This window comes from Anomaloglossus baeobatrachus, chromosome 1 (assembly GCF_048569485.1).
Source record: "Anomaloglossus baeobatrachus isolate aAnoBae1 chromosome 1, aAnoBae1.hap1, whole genome shotgun sequence".
Lineage (NCBI taxonomy): Eukaryota > Metazoa > Chordata > Amphibia > Anura > Aromobatidae > Anomaloglossus > Anomaloglossus baeobatrachus.
In genome coordinates, this window is record NC_134353.1 from 422738997 (window position 1) to 422758251 (window position 19255).

At 47.8% G+C, this 19255-nt stretch overlaps 1 protein-coding gene across 1 annotated transcript in view; it reads right to left on the reverse strand.

The window, feature by feature from the left end:
* The window catches only part of UNC13A (unc-13 homolog A), a 475959-nt gene that overhangs the window by 347276 nt on the left and 109428 nt on the right, over positions 1-19255 (reverse strand). Inside the window, exons 5-7 of the mRNA XM_075352602.1 lie at positions 17929-18052; positions 6412-6485; positions 6176-6230 (exon numbers count right to left, since the gene is read on the reverse strand). Coding sequence (XP_075208717.1) covers positions 6176-6230; positions 6412-6485; positions 17929-18052 — 253 coding nt within the window. The remainder of the gene's footprint in view (positions 1-6175; positions 6231-6411; positions 6486-17928; positions 18053-19255) is intronic.

The following is a 19255-nucleotide window of genomic DNA, read 5'->3' on the forward strand; positions in this document are numbered from 1 at the left end:
TATCATTAAAGTAATAGCTCATACTTGCAATATACTGTCACTGTATATGACGAGAATAGAAACATTCTTGCAAGAAATCATCACTAGTGATGAGCGAGTACTAAAAAGCTCGGGTGCTCGAAGCTCGGGCCGAGCCTCCCAAGATACTCGTGTACTCGGGCCGAGCAACGAGCCCAATGTTATCCTATGGGAGACCCGAGTATTTTTGTGAAATGACCCCCCGGCAGCATGGAGAAACCCTAAAAATGGCACAAAAGTCTCAGAAGAGTGCTCAAATGACATGGCAACAGCATGGGGAAGACCCCTTGAAGCATTTATCACTGAAAAGTCACAGCTGTGAACAATTTTGTCCGCGTTTTACGCCATTTTTACGGACTCACCAGAAAACCTTCCAAAATGACCCCAAAATGATTTTTCATGGCGGAAATGTTAAGGGCACATACCAAATAGTGAGATAGAGCTGGTGTATGTTACTTTTTGAGATTAATACATGAAAGATTTTACGTGAAAACATTGTGTGGCACTCCGATGTCCCTGAGAAGAGACGTACATGAAGGCCTCTTGAGTCTAATGTGCCCATTTTGAGGAAGTGAGTCTTTGTAGTATTTTCCTTTGCCAGGGCAGTCCAAAATTGTGAGGTTCACCAATGCCCCTGCATACAGACGTGCATGAGGGCCTGTAAACCTGAAGTGCCCATTGTAAGGAAGTGGGTCTATTTCAGTATAGCCCTTTGCCAGGGCAGCCAAAAATTGGGAGGCTCCACATTGTCCCTGGATAGAGACGTGCATGATGGCCTGTAAACCTGAAGTGCCCATTGTAAGGAAGTGGGTCTATTTCAGTATAGCCCTTTGCCAGGGCAGCCAAAAATTGGGAGGCTCCACATTGTCCCTGGATAGAGACGTGCATGAGGGCCTGTAAACCTGAAGTGCCCATTGTAATGAAGTGGGTCTATTTCAGTATAGCCCTTTGCCAGGGCAGCCAAAAATTGGGAGGCTCCACATTGTCCCTGGATAGAGACGTGCATGATGGCCTGTAAACCTGAAGTGCCCATTGTAAGGAAGTGGGTCTATTTCAGTATAGCACTTTGCCAGGGCAGCCAAAAATTGGGAGGCTCCACATTGTCCCTGGATAGAGACGTGCATGATGGCCTGTAAACCTGAAGTGCCCATTGTAAGGAAGTGGGTCTATTTCAGTATAGCCCTTTGCCAGGGCAGCCAAAAATTGGGAGGCTCCACATTGTCCCTGGATAGAGACGTGCATGATGGCCTGTAAACCTGAAGTGCCCATTGTAAGGAAGTGGGTCTATTTCAGTATAGCCCTTTGCCAGGGCAGCCAAAAATTGGGAGGCTCCACATTGTCCCTGGATAGAGACGTGCATGATGGCCTGTAAACCTGAAGTGCCCATTGTAAGGAAGTGGGTCTATTTCAGTATAGCCCTTTGCCAGGGCAGCCAAAAATTGGGAGGCTCCACATTGTCCCTGGATAGAGACGTGCATGATGGCCTGTAAACCTGAAGTGCCCATTGTAAGGAAGTGGGTCTATTTCAGTATAGCCCTTTGCCAGGGCAGCCAAAAATTGGGAGGCTCCACATTGTCCCTGGATAGAGACGTGCATGAGGGCCTCAAAACATTAAGTGTCCATTTTAAGGAAGTGGGTGTATTATAGTATAGCCCTTAGGCAGGGCAGCCAAAAATTGGGAGGCTCCACGTTGTCCCTGGGTAGAGACGTGCATGAGGGCCTCAAAACATTGTTCCCATTGCAAAGGAGCGGGTCTCCTGTCGTTGTAATGTCCATTCTGCAAAGAATGGGCGAAATAATTTACCACTGGGGGTATACCTGAAACAAAGGCCTAAGTATTGCAATTTGTAACGGTCATCATCATGGTGGCGCATGAGGAGAAGGAGGAGCAGTCCAGCGATTATCCAAAGTCCAGAAGTGTGTACCCATGGGTGAGTGGAGGTATATGGCAAACTTTAAATTCCGCTCTCATTTGCTGGTGGTGTGGTGAAGTCTGTCCCAATCCAACCCTTGTTCATCTTGATCAGAGTCAGCCTGTCAGCATTTTCAGTTGACAGGCGGGTGCGTTTATCTGTAATGATTCCACCTGCGGCACTAAAAACACGCTCTGACAAAACGCTAGCAGCAGGGCAGGCCAGGACTTCCAAGGCGTAGAGAGCCAATTCATGCCACGTGTCCAGCTTGGATACCCAATAATTGTAAGGCACAGAGGAATGTCGGAGTACAGTTGTTCGATCTGCAAGGTACTCCTTCAGCATCTGGGCAAACTTAGGATTTCTTGTGGCACTACCCCGCACCTCAGGGGCTGTGGTACGTGAGGGGCTGAGAAAACTGTCCCACATCTTAAAGACTGTTCCCCTACCTCTGGCGGATTGGACTTGTGCCTCTCTCGGCTGTACGCCTCGGTTGTCCACTGATTCCTGACCTATGCCGCTAGCGTTTTGTGAGGGGAATGCTTTGCCTACTTCCGTGAGTATGGCCTTCCGGAACTGCTGCATTTTGGTTGACCTCTCCTCCACGGGAATAAGAGACAAAAAGTTCTCCTTGTAGCGTGGGTCTAACAGTGTTACCAACCAGTAATGATTGTCGGCCAAGATGTTCTTAACGCGAGGGTCACGAGACAGGCAGCTTACCATAAAGTCAGCCATGTGCGCCAGACTCTTAACAGCCAGGACTTCAGTAGCCTGACCAACAAGATGACTGAACATGCTGTCCTCCTCCTCCTCCTCCTCCTCCTCCTCCTCATCTACCCTGTCCTCTGGCCAGCCACGCTGAACCGAGGATATGACTGGTGTGCATGTCATATCCTCAATTTGGCCGGAGAGTTGCTCCATGTCTTCATCCTCCTCCTCGTCATAGTCCTCCACTGCACGTTGTGATGAGACGAGGCTGGGCTGTGTGTTATCACCCACACCCACTACTGTTTCTTGCTGCAACTCATCGCGCTCCGCCTGCAATGCATCATGTTTGTTTTTCAGCAGAGACCGTTTTAGAAGGCAGAGTAGCGGTATGGTGACGCTAATAATGGCGTCATCACCACTCACCATCTTGGTGGAGTCCTCAAAGTTTTGGAGGATGGTACATAGGTCTGACATCCATCTCCACTCCTCAGGTGTTATGTGTGGAGTTTGACCCATTTCCCGACGGCTTAGGTGATGCAGGTACTCAACAACTGCCCTCTTCTGCTCACATATCCTGACCAACATGTGCAGAGTTGAATTCCAACGCGTGGGGACATCACACACCAGTCTGTGAGCCGGAAGATGCAAACGGCGCTGAAAGCCGGCAAGGCCGGCTGAAGCAGTAGGTGACTTTCGAAAATGTGCAGACAGGCGGCGAACTTTTACCAGCAGGTCAGACAGCTCTGGGTATGACTTTATAAACCGCTGAACCACGAGGTTGAGCACATGGGCCACGCATGGAACATGTGTCAGCTGGCCTCGCCTCAAAGCCGCCACCAGGTTCCGGCCATTGTCACACACGACCTTTCCTGGCTTTAGGTTCAGAGGTGTGAGCCAGTGATCTGCCTGCTGTTTCAGAGCTGTCCACAGCTCTTCTGCATTGTGGGGTTTGTCACCTATGCAGATTAGCTTCAGCACAGCCTGTTGCCGCTTCGCCGAGGCAGTGCTGCAGTGCTTCCAGCTTGTGACTGGTGTGGAGGGCACAGTGGATGAGGATGCGCAGGAGGAGGTAGGGCCTGCAAACCTTGGTGTGGGAAGGACGTGTTCCGTCCCTCGCTCAGACTGGGTCCCAGCTTCCACAATATTAACCCAGTGTGCCGTCAACGAGATGTAGCGGCCTTGCCCACAAGCACTTGTCCAAGTGTCTGTGGTTAGGTGGACCTTGGGTGAAACAGCGTTGTTCAGGGCACGTGTGATGTTTTGTGACACGTGGTTATGCAACGCGGGGACGGCACACCGGGAGAAATAGTGGCGGCTGGGGACCGAGTAACGTGGGACAGCTGTCGCCATCAGGTCACGGAATGCTTCTGTCTCCACCAGCCTAAAAGGCAACATTTCCAGCGCAAGCAGTTGCGAAATGTTAGCATTTAGAACTGTGGCATGTGGGGTGTTGGCAGTGTATTTGCGCCTGCGTTCAAAGGTTTGCTGAATGGATAACTGAACGCTGCGCTGGGACAAGGACGTGCTTGATGATGGTGTTCTTTCTGCGTAGGCAACTGCAGGTGCAGGAGTGGAGGAGGCTTGTTCGCAGGCAGCATGGACAGAGGATTGGCTCGCATGCACAACCAGCGAAGACGTAGCAGTGACATCAGCAAGCACTGCTCCTCGACTCTGTTGTACTTCCCACAAAGTCGGGTGCTTGGCTGACATGTGCCTGATCATGCTGGTGGTGGTCAGGCTGCTAGTTTTGGTACCCTTGCTGATGCTTGCACGGCAGGTGTTGCAAATGGCCTTTTTTGAATCATCTGGATCCAACTTAAAAAACTGCCAGACTCGGGAAGACCTAACATTTGTACAGGCACCTTGTGTCGTCGTGTTGTTCCGGGGAACGGTTGCCTGACTTCTGCCTGGGGCCACCACCCTGCTTCTTACTGCCTGTTGTGATGCTACGCCTCCCTCCCCCTGTGCACTGCTGTCCTCGCTCTGCATATCCTCCTGCCAGGTTGGGTCAGTTACTGGATCATCCACCACGTCGTCTTCCTCTTCCGCACCCTGCTCCTCCTCCTGACTTCCTGACAATTGTGTCTCATCATCGTCCACCACTTGTTGGGACACGTTGCCAACTTCGTGAGAACGTGGCTGCTCAAATATTTGGCTATCTGTACAGACGATCTCCTCATGACCCACTTCAATATGAGCTGGCGAGAGGCCAGAATGTGTGAATGGAAACGTGAACAGCTCTTCCGAGTGTCCAAGTGTGGGATCATTAATGTCCGAGGAGGACGTGTACTCAGCCTGGTGGTAGGAAGGAGGATCAGGTTCAGAAATGTGCGGTGCAGTATCACGGCTACTGACACTTGACTGTGTGGAAGACAGAGTGTTTGTGGTGGTGCCAATCTGACTGGAAGCATTATCTGCTATCCAACTAACAACCTGTTGACACTGGTCTTGGTTCAAGAGCGGTGTACTGCTGCGGTCCCCAAGAATTTGGGACAGGACGTGCGAGCGACTAGATGTGGCCCTTTGTTGTGGCGAAATTAGAGCTTGCCCACGACCTCGGCCTCTGCCTGCACCACCATCACGTCCACTTCCTTGTTCCTTGCCAATGCCCTTGCGCATTTTGCAATGCTGTGCACTGCTGACGTGTATATTCACTACTTGTGCGTTATATCAAAGTTTCTGGAAATTGCACACAAGTGCACCTGTACGCTGCCACCAACAGGCACACACGTGCGGTTTTAAAAACCAAGCACGGACGCAATAAGAACCTAACAGGTTTTTTTGGGGAGCGACAATTACAGACAAGTCAGACACTATCTGGACTGTTTTACACTGTGTACACCAGCCCCAGATATGATGAAGGCTGGTATACGGTCACCACTACCCTGCCTGCCTGCCTGCCTGTATACTGGTACAATAGTCCTGACAAGGACTCTTTTGGTCACTAGCCTGTATTCAGACCTGGCTATACCCTGCCTGTATATAGCAACAATAGTCCTGAGAAGGACTCTGCTATTGTACTCCGACCTGGCTATACCCTGCCTGCCTGTATACAACTAGAATAGTCCTGAGAAGGACTTTTGGTCACACTGTTTGCAGCCCTGCAACTGAAAAAGCTATAAAGGGCCGCAAAGCTTTCCCTGAATCAGCGACACTCTCCCTGCACTGACAGTCTGGATGGCTGTGAGCAGAGCACAGCGCGCCGGCCGATATAAAGGCTCGGTCACGCTGTGCAGGCCGGCCAATCACTGCAATTCCACAACTAACAGGGCTGTGGCATTGCAGTGGTCTGCCAGCCAATCCCTGCATGAGGGCTGGTTCTCAAAAGAGCGCCAACATGCAGAAATGAAGACCACGAGTACAGCACGAGTATCGCGAGATTACTCGGTCCCCGCCGAGCAGCCCGAGTACAGCGATACTCGTGCGAGTACCGAGTAGTGACAAGCATGCTCGCTCATCACTAATCATCACCAAAATGTAAACAAAAAAATGTTGTCCTTTTGTACATCATGGAAAGGTTGAAAAGTTACACTTACAGCACTGAGAACCATGGACAGGCAGCGGATTCTCTTCCTCTTCTCGAAACACATACTGAAGGTGAGAAAGATACTGTAAATGCTACTTATCAGAAGCTATAATGACTGCCTAGCTCTATATTTACTCTTTTACTGGTATATTTGATTAATGTTAATGGATAGTCATAGCTCCAAGAATTAGTATACAGCAAATAACAGTTTTTTATTGGTCTGCATTAACTATTTGCACCACTTACATCGTCCTGATCCCGCATGGCATTCAGCTGCTCAAGTTTTTTAGCCCAGTAACGAGCCTCCTCTTCAGGAATATCTAAAAGGAAATAATAGGTTTCTTTTAATACACAATTTTAAATTATTGCCTTTTCAGTCTTGCATTAGTCCATATTACCAGTGCAAAAGCTATATTTATTACATTATAACACATTTTCTGATGTTTTCTTAATGTTGAAAAATGATACATTTCTTAGCAGAACAAAACTCCACAGCAACTTCTGCCAATTTTATTTCTTAGGTAACAAAAATCCCTGTTTTAAAATCGTGTGTCTCATGAAAAAGCCAACGCTTTGCATCAGCATAAGAATCCCACCCACAGTGAAGCATGGTGGAGACAGTATTGTTCTTTGGGGCTGTTTTTCAGCAGCTGGAAGTTGGGCTTTCGTCAAGCTGGAGGAAGTTATCAACTTCTTCAATATCAGTCAAATTTTGCAACAAAAACTTCAGACCTCTACTAAAAAACTGAAGATGAAGAGCAATTTCATCTTTCAGTACGACAATGACCTTAAGCATACTTCCAAATGAACAAAGATCAAAGTTTCTAAATGACTCAAACAGAGACTAGACATGAAATCAAATGGCGCTGTAAACAGGAGATGCTCTTGCAATCTAAAAGACTTGGAGTACTGCTGCAAGGAAGAGTGGGTAAAGACTGCCAGTTCTAAATTGTCCATGCTGATAGACTCCAACCCCAAAAGACTGAATGCTAACATAAATTTAAAATATTAACAAAGTATTGGTTCAAGAGTGCGCACATTTATACAAGCACATTATTTTAGAACTCCACCTAAAAAGATTAAATGCTTTCAGTTATTTTTTTGTACTCTCCAACAAAAGGGAATCTGTCACGAGGTTTTTGCTTCTAAATTTGAGTTTAACATAATGTAGGGGCGGAGACCCTGATTCCAGCAATGTGTCACTTACTGAGCTGCTCATTGTAGTTTTGATAAAGCCACTGTTTTATCTAATGCATATCTAGCAGGTCAGTAAATGTTGAGTTCTGTTTAACCCCACCCATACCACTGAATGGCTGCTTTCTGTGCACACTGTGCATAAGCTGCCAATTAGTGGTGGGGATGGGCTTATACAGAGCTCATGAATATGGAGGACTACAAGGCAGCAGGTGTACTAGTCCTCTAAAGCAAATTAATTTATAAAATGAAAAAACAATGAATTTATAGAACAAAATTCAACAAATAGCCTAGTAAATGACACACCACTGGAATCAGGGTCTTTGTCTCTACATCATGCTGCTCTCAGATTAGGTGGCAAAATCCTGCAGACAAATTCCCTTTAAATCTCATTGGCTAGCTCATTATTTCATTTGCGCCTATTTTGTCTAGTTTGTGGTGTTTTTCACCTGTTGTTGAATTTCGCCTTATACTTCTTTTGACTTGCGACTTTTTAAACGTCTGTATTATATGTGTGTTCCTTCTATGTGTTCACTATTGTGTGCAGGGCTTGAGGATCTCAAATCTTTTTAAAAAGCTGCACATTTTTTGCACAAATGTACTCAAGTTACCCCTGAAGAAATATTATGTATGTCTGAAACTTTGGGCAAATTTCTCAGCATTTTAGATGTGTTAAAATGCCACAAAAAGGTTAGCTAAAAATACAGAGCATTTTTTTTTATTTCGATCTAAATTCACATGTACTGTTTTTACCAGTACTACAAAAATGAAAAGTGATGCAAATAATACATTGTGCCCTTTAAATCAACAATTATGTGGACACCTAACCTAATAATTCTCAAAATTCTGTTCAGCCACACACATTGTAAACATAAAATCAATCACAACGCCATGAAACATCAGTAATAGCATGTGCCATGAGCTAGTTAGCTCACAACATTTCTGTTCTGCCAGATTGGCCTGAATCAGTTGTAGTGACATTACTAAATGGAGGTGTCTAAGGCTGAGGCCACACAGGGATTTGTGCGAGTCCTCGCATGACACTCGGCTCACAATTGCAGCACAGCGTGAGCTGAGTGTCATGCAAGTGTCATGCGACTGTGGTCCGATCGTGCAATCAGATCACATCTGCGGAGGGGAGGGCCGGCATTGCGGAGTGGAGGGCTGGCACTGCGGAGAGGAGGGCCAGTGCTGTGGAGAGGTGGGCCAGCGCTGTGGAGGGGAGGGATTTATCTCCTTATCTCCTCCGTTGCTGGCTGATGCGAGAATCGCACTGCACTCACAGTGTAAAGGTCCAGTCACACTAAACAACTTACCAGCGATCCCAACAACAATAGGGATCGCTGGTAAGTTGCTAGGAGGTTGCTGGTGAGATGTCACACTGCGACGCTCCAGCGATCCCACCAGCAACCTGACCTGGCAGGGATCGCTGGAGCGTCGCTACACGAGTTGCTGTTGAGCTCACCAGCAACCAGTGACCAGCCCCCAGCGCCGCGTGGAAGATGCTGCGCTTAGTAACTAAGGTAAATATCGGGTAACCAACCCGATATTTACCTTGGTTACCAGCGCACGCAGCTACACGTGCAGAGAGCAGGGAGCAGCGCACACTGAGCGCTGGCTCCCTGCTCTCCTAGTTACAGCACACATCGGGTTAATTACCCGATGTGTGCTGCAGCTAAATGTGTACAGAGCAGGGAGCAGCGCACACCGGGTGCAGCTGCACAGGGTACATATATAGGGTATAGAGTACAGGGTGCAGCTGCACAGAGCAGGGAGCAGCGCACACCGCTTAGCGCTGGCTCCTTGCTCTCCTAGTTACAGCACACATCGGGTTAATTACCCGATGTGTACTGCAGCTAAATGTGCACAGAGCAGGGAGCAGCGCACAATGCTTAGCGCTGGTTCCCTGCTCTCCTAGCTACAGCACACATCGGGTTAATTAACCCGATGTGTCCTGCAGCTACATGTGCACAGAGCAGGAGCCGGCACTGACAGTGAGAGCGGCGGAGGCTGGTAACAAAGGTAAATATCGGGTAACCAAGGACAGGGCTTCTTGGTTACCCGATGTTTACCGTGGTTACCAGCCTCCGCAGAAGCCGGCTCCTGCTGCCTGCACATTTAGTTGTTGCTGTCTCGCTGTCACACACAGCGATCTGTGCTTCACAGCGGGACAGCAACAACTAAAAAATGGCCCAGGACATTCAGCAACAACCAGCGACCTCACAGCAGGGGCCAGGTTGTTGCTGGATGTCACACACAGCGACATCACTAGCAACATCGCTGCTACGTCACAAAAGTTGTTCGTTAGCAGCGATGTTGCTAGCGATGTTGCTAGCAATGTTGCTTAGTGTGACGGGGCCTTAATGCAAGTGCAATGCAATGTTTCTCTCACCCCCATAGACATGAATGGGTGCGAGTGAAACAGGATCGCATTCCACCCACAGCATGCTGCGACTGTTTCCTTGGTCCGATTAGGGCTGTGAAAACAATCATGGGTGCTAACACATAGGCTAATATTGGTCCAAGTGGAATGTGATTTTTTAACGCACTCCACTCGCATTACTCGCCGTGTGTGCTGACCTAAGAGTAACAACAGCACAGCCACAAAAGTGGGAGACCATTAGCAGAGTCCTGAAATGCTTAATCATCTTATCAATTGTGTCAGGAGTTTTATAAAAATGCTTTTCCTTTGAAAAAAACTGTACAAAAGCCTAATACGATACGTCTAGTAAGTTTCAAGTAGAGTGGTGTAAAGTATGTGGAGTGATGACACATACTCCACTTTTATGAGAAGATTTCTACTTCATGGGATCCCTGGGGATCATTTACAGTATCTCCATTGAAATTGTAGAGAAATTTACAATTCCACAATGTTCTTTACTCTCTGTTATGGCAGAGAAACAAGTCATGATCAGTCAGTATTAGAGTATGTGCCCACAATCAGGACTCACTGTGTCCTGGACGCAGCAGGTCCTGACTTGCGGGGTCACAAGTCTCTTCCGCAGGAGAACGCAGGAGATCACAGCTGCTTGTACCCACAATCAAGGTTCAGTGCGCTGCGGTCTCTTGGTTGTGTTCTCCCTTCGGAGGACGCAGGCAATTCCCCAGAACACAATTGTTGACCAAAAGTTTGGACACACCTTCCCATTCAATGAGTTTTCTTTATTTTCATGACTCTGAAAATTGTAGATTCACATTGAAGGCATCAAAACTATGAATTAAAAAAATGTGGAATGAAATACTTAAAAAAGTGTGAAACAACTGAAAATATGTCTTATATTCTAGGTTCTTCAAAGTAGCCAACTTTTGCTTTCATTACTACTTTCCACACTCTTGGCATTCTCTTGATGAGCTTCAAGAGGTAGTCACCGGAAATGGTCTTCCAACAGTCTTGAAGGAGTTCCCAGAGATGCATAGCACTTGTTGGCCCTTTTGCCTTCACTCTGCGGTCCAGCTCACCCCAAACCACCTCGATTGGGTTCAGGTCTGGTGACTGTGGAGACCAGGTTATCTGGCGTAGCACCCCATCACTCTCCTTCTTAGTCAAATAACCCTTACACAGCCTAGAGATGTGTTTGGGGTCATTGTCCTGTTTAAAAATAAATGATGGTCCAACTAAACGCAAACCGGATGGAATAGCACGCCACTGCAAGATGCTGTGGTAGACATGCTGGTTCTGTATGCCTTCAATTTTGAATAAATCGCCAACAGTATCACCAGCAAAGCGCCCCCACACCATCACACCTCCTCCTCCATGCTTCACGGTGGGAACCAGGCATGTAGAGTCCAACCGTTCACCTTTTCTACAAAGACACGGTGGTTGGATCCAAAGATCTCAAATTTGGACTCATCAGACCAAAGCACAGATTTCCACTGGTCTAATGTCCATTCCTTGTGTTCTTTAGCCCAAACAAGTCTCTTCTGCTTGTTGTCTGTCCTTAGCAGTGGTTTCCTAGCAGTTATTTTACCATGAAGGCCTGCTGCACAAAGTCTCCTCTTAACAGCTGTTCTAGAGATGAGAAGGTGTGTCCAAACTTTTGGTCGTACTGTATCTCCCCTCTAGTTTTACTAGTGTTCATCTTACAATATGTATGTGTGAATATGTGCTCTGTTTATACATGTGTGTGCTGTGTGTATACACATATGTGTGTGTAATATAGAGTGTTTGTGTCACAGTGTTTGTGGTATCCACATTTATAAATACCGGTAGCAGAGATCAGAGTTCATAGGTGTAAATATGTCGGCAACCACAGAATGAACAAGCAAAATTATGTTCATTCAATGAATAATTAGATTGCTTATGCAGGAACAAAAATCATTATTTTTCAGGAGCACATCGCCCGTTGTAAACTGCAGATGTGCTGGAGATAACATGATTATTTATGGATACAGAATAATCTATTAGTGGTTGTCTTGTGCCCATTGTTCTTCGTCTCAAGAATGAGATCAAAACTTCCAGACTTGGCGCGCGCAGCCATGGAGATGAAAGGCTCAGGGAAATATTGAATAAAATGTATTTAAAGCTAAGCATTTCGGAGTTGAATTTGCCCCTTAATCAGGTGTAGAACAGCCTGTGACCTAAACACGGGTCACATAATGATGTAATAAATGCAAATCATATATTACACATGAAACATACAAGTACATGATTAAAATACAGTAGTGCAGAACCTTAGGGGATCTCATCTATATATATAATTGCCTTATTCTGTCTGTCTGTCTGTCTGTCTTGCTCCAAAATTGTGTCCTTACGGTGACACAAAGCTGATTGGCCGCTGGGCTCGCCATGGCCCCACCCCCCCGCACGGATTGGCCGCTCGCCTCGCCTCGGCTCCTCCCCCCGCACGGATTGGCCGCTTGCCTCGCCTCGGGTCCGCCCCCGCACGGATTGGCCGCTCGCCCAGGCTCCGCCCCCCACACGGAATGGCTTCTCGCCCCAAGGTGAGCGCATCAAGGTCCTGCAGCGGCGGAACACACACACACGCACACACATAAGAACAGACACACAGACTCACACACTTTCACTCACACTCAGACTCACACACTTTCACACACACTCAGACTCACACACTTTCACACACACTCAGACTCACACACTTTCACACACACTCAGACTCACACACTTTCACACACACTCAGACTCATACTTTCACACACACTCAGACTCACACACTTTCACACACACACTCAGACTCACACACTTTCACACACACTCAGACTCACACTTTTACACACACTTAGACTCACACACTTTCACACACACTCAGACTCACACACTTTCTCACACACTCAGACTCACACACTCAGACTCTCACACTCAGACTCTCACACTCAGACTCACACTCACAATCACACTCAGACTCACACTCAGACTCACACTCCACTCACACGCACACTCACACGCAAACTCACACACAGACTCACACGCACACTCACACGCACACTCACACTCAGACTCACACGCACACTCACACACACACTCAGACTCACACTCAGACTCACACGCACACTCACACGCACACTCACACGCACACTCACACGCACACTCAGACTCACACTCAGACTCACACTCACACTCACTCACACGCACACTCACACGCACACTCACACTCAGACTCACACGCACACTCAGACTCACACTCAGACTCACACGCACACTCACACGCACACTCACACGCACACTCAGACTCACACTCAGACTCACACTCAGACTCACACTCAGACTCACACGCACACTCACACGCATACTCAGACTCACACTCACACTCACATGCACACTCACACGCACACTCACACGCACACGCACACTCAGACTCAGACTCAGACTCACACTCAGACTCACACACACACACACACTCAGACTCAGACTCACACTCAGACTCACACTCAGACTCAGACTCAGACTCAGACTCACACGCACACGCACTCACACGCACACTCACACACACACACTCACACACACACTCACACTCAGACTCACACGCACACTCACACGCACACTCACACGCACACTCACACTCACACGCACACTCACACTCACACGCACACACACTCACACTCAGACTCACACTCAGACTCACACTCAGACTCACACGCACACTCACACGCACACACACACGCACACGCACACTCACACGCACACTCACACTCACACACACACTCACACACACTCACACGCACACTCACATGCACACTCACACGCACACTCACACGCACACTCACACTCACACGCACACTCACACGCACACGCACACTCACACTCACACGCACACTCACACGCACACTCACACTCACACGCACACTCACACGCACTCACACGCACACTCACACGCACACTCAGACTCAGACTCACACTCAGACTCACACTCAGACTCACACTCAGACTCACACGCACACACACACACACTCACACTCACACTCAGACTCACACTCAGACTCACACTCAGACTCACACGCACACACACACACACTCACACTCAGACTCACACTCAGACTCACACGCACACTCACACTCACACTCAGACTCACACTCCGACTCACACGCACACTCACACTGAGACTCACACGCACACTCACACTCAGACTCACACTCAGACTCACACGCACACGCACACTCACACGCACACTCACACGCACACTCAGACTCAGACTCACACTCAGACTCACACTCAGACTCACACGCACACTCAGACTCACACTCAGACTCACACGCACACTCACACGCACTCACACGCACTCACACGCACACTCACACGCACACTCACATGCACACTCATACGCACACTCACACGCAGACTCACACTCAGACTCACACGCACACTCACACTTTCACACTCACATCAGATCGCATCCACGTCCTGCAGCGGCGGAACACACACACCTCACACACAGACTCACACGCACACTCACACTCAGACTCACACGCACACTCAGACTCACACGCACACTCAGACTCAGACTCACACGCACACTCAGACTCAAATGCACACTCACACTCAGACTCACACTCAGACTCACACTCAGACTCACACTCAGACTCACACGCACACTCACACTCAGACTCACACGCACACTCACACGCACACTCAGACTCAGACTCACACGCACACTCACACGCACACTCAGACTCAGACTCACACGCACACTCAGACTCACACGCACACTCAGGCCCACACGCAGACTCACACGCACACTCACACTCAGACTCAGACTCACACTCAGACTCACACGCACACTCACATGCACACTCACACGCACACTCATACGCACACTCACACGCAGACTCACACTCAGACTCACACGCACACGCACACTCACACTTTCACACTCACATCAGATCGCATCCACGTCCTGCAGCGGCGGAACACACACACCTCACACACACATCAGATCGCATCCACGTCCTGCAGCGGCGGAACACACACCTCACACACACATCAGATCGCATCCACGTCCTGCAGCGGCGGAACACACACACCTCACACACATAAGAACAGACACACACACACACATCAGATCACACTCACTCTCACACACACCTCACACACACATCAAATCGCATCCACATACTCACAACATCCCGTGATATCGCTTGCTTCTCAGCGGCGATACTGTGCAGTGATCTTCCAGGACCTGCCGGAGGATCACATGGCCGGAAGCATGTGGTATCTCCGGATGTTGTGAGTGTGTCAGCGCGTATGTGCGATATCGTCAGTGTGTGTATGCGATCGGATGTGTGTGAGTGTGTGTGTGTGAGTGTATGTGATCGGATGTGTGTGAGTGTGTGTGAGTGTATCCGATCGGATGTGTGTGAGTGTGTGTGTGTGTGTGAGTGTATGCGATCGGATCTGTGAGTGTCGGCAGAGGAGCACGGCGTGCAGCACAGCTGCTGGGACCGCCCACCGGTGGACACAGGGAGAAGTGGGGTGTGTGTGTGAGTGTATGCGATCAGATGTGTGCGTGTTTACTGTCTGATGTGTGACTGTGGAGCACGATGGGGGGTGCACAGCATGGGGGATGGAGCATGATGGGGAGTGCGCAGCATGGGTGATGGAGCACGTTTGGGAGTGCGCAGCATGGGGGATGGAGCACGATGGGGAGTGCGCAGCATGGGGGATGGAGCACGATGGGGAGTGCGCAGCATGGGGGATGGAGCACAATGGGGAGTGCGCAGCATGGGGTATGGCGCACGATGGGGTGTGCGCAGCATGGGGGATGGAGCACAATGGGGGGTGCGCAGCATGGGGGATGGAGCACGATGGGGAGTGCGCAGCATGGGGGATGGAGCACAATGGGGAGTGCGCAGCATGGGGGATGGAGCACGATGGGGAGTGCACAGCATGGGGGATGGAGCACGTTTGGGAGTGCGCAGCATGGGGGATGGAGCACGATGGGGAATGCGCAGCATGGGGGATGGAGCACGATGGGGAATGTGCAGCAAGGAGGATGGAGAACAATGGGGAGTGGGGATGGAGCACGATGGGGGGTGCGCGGCATGGGGGATGGAGCATGATGGGGGGTGCGCAGCATGGGGGATGGAGCACGATGGGGGGTGGACCACGATGGGGGGTGCACACCTCCCCCCAAAACACACACACACACTGCCACACACGCACTGCACAACACACCACACACACACTGGGAACCACAAACACCGCCCTACACAGACACCCACACACACAGACAACGCCGCAGACACACAACACCCAACACACAAACACCGCGGCATACACAAATATACGCACATACCGCACAACACACACATTGCACAAAACATACCTCCCCCCAAAACACACACACACACACAAACCGCGCAACACACATACACAACGATACAGACACACAGCGCTCCACAAATAACGACACACAACGCAACACACAAACAACACCGCTCTCACCCCCCGCTACACCCAGACAACACCCAGAACATGTACAGCCCCTACACAAACACTTGGTAACTACACACAACAACATATATATATATATATATATATATAACAAAAATCATACATTAACTACACAATACGTAAATTCTAGAATACCCGATGCGTAGAATCGGGCCACCTTCTAGTATATTAATAAAAACATTGATTGCTATGTTGTTAATAGATGTTATTATACTGCAATATTCTAGAATTGACCCTTTGTTGACATGTCACATAGGTCATATTGCAATTAATAAATTGGGCTATGTGGTCTTTCTACTACTACTATGTGACTGCAACCTTCAATATGTGGGGAAGACCATAAAATCCATTCAATCTGTCTATAATAGGATGAATAAACATAAATACAACATACAATTAAGTTATTAATCAATCTAACAAGACATAATTGAACATCGAAAAGGTCCAAGAAAATTTAAAATTGATATTCATAGAACAAATACAGGGTTATAGCCCAAATTGCTTTAAAAAATTGGTTAATAGAGAATCTTGTTGGATCTTCAAACTAGCAACCTTAACACCAGATGGTTTAAATGAATGTATTGAGAACACCAATTACACAAAGGTTAATATGGAGATTCCCTTTAGACAGCAGTTGAAATTGACCCCTGAAATGGACTTGTCAATGAATGGTCACTGTTTATTTATGAGATTCCGTAGGGTTGTGCAATATTGCATTGTAATCATGTGTTTGTATGTTTCATGTGTATTCTATGACTTACCTTTATTAAGTCATCATTTGACCCCCTATAAAAGGTCACAGTAAATATCCTGCTGTTGTAAACCTGATGAAGAGGTTAGAATGACTCCGAAACGCGTAGTTCTGAATAACTTTAATGCTATATTTCCCTGGGATGTTCAGCTCCCTGGTAGCGCTCACCAAGTTGGTAATTTTTTCTGTTGTTTCTCAGTCTTCAATTCTGGTGCTCACAGGCTCTGGAATCAGCGGACCTAGCTACAGCCGATGGAGGTTTCTACCCTTATCAGTGTTGTGCCTTCTATGCAAGAGATTAGGTGAGTTTAAAAGCTCACATTCACTGCCACACCAGCTGCTTGATCTGCATTAGGATCGGCTTCTCTCCCTCTTTCTTACATCATTCTTCATCAGACTGTATAAAGTGGCTAATAAAAAAGAGCAGAACAACTTGAATATTGTGGATTGTGTTCATTTAACAGCCTGGACTCAGCCCATGTAAATGAAACCTGTTTCTCTGTGATGGTGCAATATGTTAGCATTTAGGGCCTCACTTTGAACTTTTTCCCAGAGCCCCACTTTGTCTAAACCCTGGTGCAGAAAAGACTGTCAATCAATGTGCTGGGAAGTGATTATTGCTGTGCACACTGTATAGGAAATGTTATCTCCACCAGATCACTATACCTCCCCGATGACTGGAATTGAGCAGTTGAAAGGAGAATATAATGCATTTTCTACCAGTAGCTGCTCTCCAGTAAGGTACCCAGGCATGGCTTTAACACTATTTACCTGGATATTACAGGGAAATAGCATTTTTACTGGTGACAGGTCACCTTTAAAATAAGAATAAGAACACCTACATTATTATTGGCTGGTTCTAATGTATCACAGATTTAATATAAGTTAACAAGAACAGCAAGAATTCATTACCTAATGGAAGTTCAAATCGGGTGTCAAGCAGAATGCGGTGGAAGGTCGGGTCTTTGGTTCCACATATTTCATTATCTGTCATTATAACTTGCGAGTCAAGAGTCAACCATTCCCCTGGGCCTTCCTGCAGGCAATTGCAATATAACATTTAAGACAAGGTGTATGGAAAATGAAAATAAAAGACTTATGTAACAGATCATGTGACCCAGACAACCATGACCCTCTGTTAAATGAAGACAACATAAAATCGACATGCTCCGTCTGCAATCCTGAGAGCATTAACACGTTATTCAACCAAAGGGAGAAAGCTTTCAAGATATCACTGATTGGAAGTCACACAAATGTGATTTCATGATCTGCTTGAAGAGACGAATTGTGTGGAATTTAACAATTGATTTTCCACGGTCAGAAAAAAAACTTTAACTACTTTTGGACAACCCCTTGACTTTACATGTTTGGGCAGTCCACACGTTACCCTGCACTGACATTCTAAAATGTCAATGCAGTGTATGCAGCTTTCATGGGATCATGCAGATGTGGGGATATGGAGAAAGCTGCCATAGCCAGACTGCCCGCAGAGAAGATAACTTCTTGTCTAAAGCTGGGGTCACACATAGCGACACAGCAGCGGTCACAACGGGCGACCTGACCTTATTAGGATCGCTGCTGCGTCGTTACACGGTCGCTGGTGAGCTGTCAAACAGGCAGATCTCACCAGCGACCAGTGACCAGCCCCTAGCCAGCAGCGACGCGTGGAAGCAATGCTGCGCTTGGTAACTAAGGTAAATATCGGGTAACCAAGGAAAGCACTTCTCTTGGTTACCCGATATTTACCTTAGTTACTAGCGTCCGCCGCTCTCACGCTGCCAGTGCCGACTCCCTGTTCCCTGCACACGTAGCTGGAGTACACATCGATCTTAACTTCTCGATCTTTGTATACACAGGGCTTATATATACAAATTAGGATTCTCTAACAGTGCTTCTTCCTTTGAATCCAGCCTGTGGAAGTAGCGTGCAGGAGCTGCTGCGTCTTAGGAGACCCAGTCATCTTTGCTATGTAGCCAAGAGGCTAAATTTCCCCAGTATCAGGGCCGAATGTACCAACCCCAGTGACAGTAAAAACCAGCAATAAAAAGTACAGTTAGGTCCAGAAATATTTGGACAGTGACACAATTTTCGCGAGTTGGGCTCTGTATGCCACCACATTGGATTTGAAATGAAACCTCTACAACAGAATTCAAGTGCAGATTGTAACATTTAATTTGAAGGTTTGAACAAAAATATCTGATAGAAATTGTAGGAATTGTACACATTTCTTTACAAACAC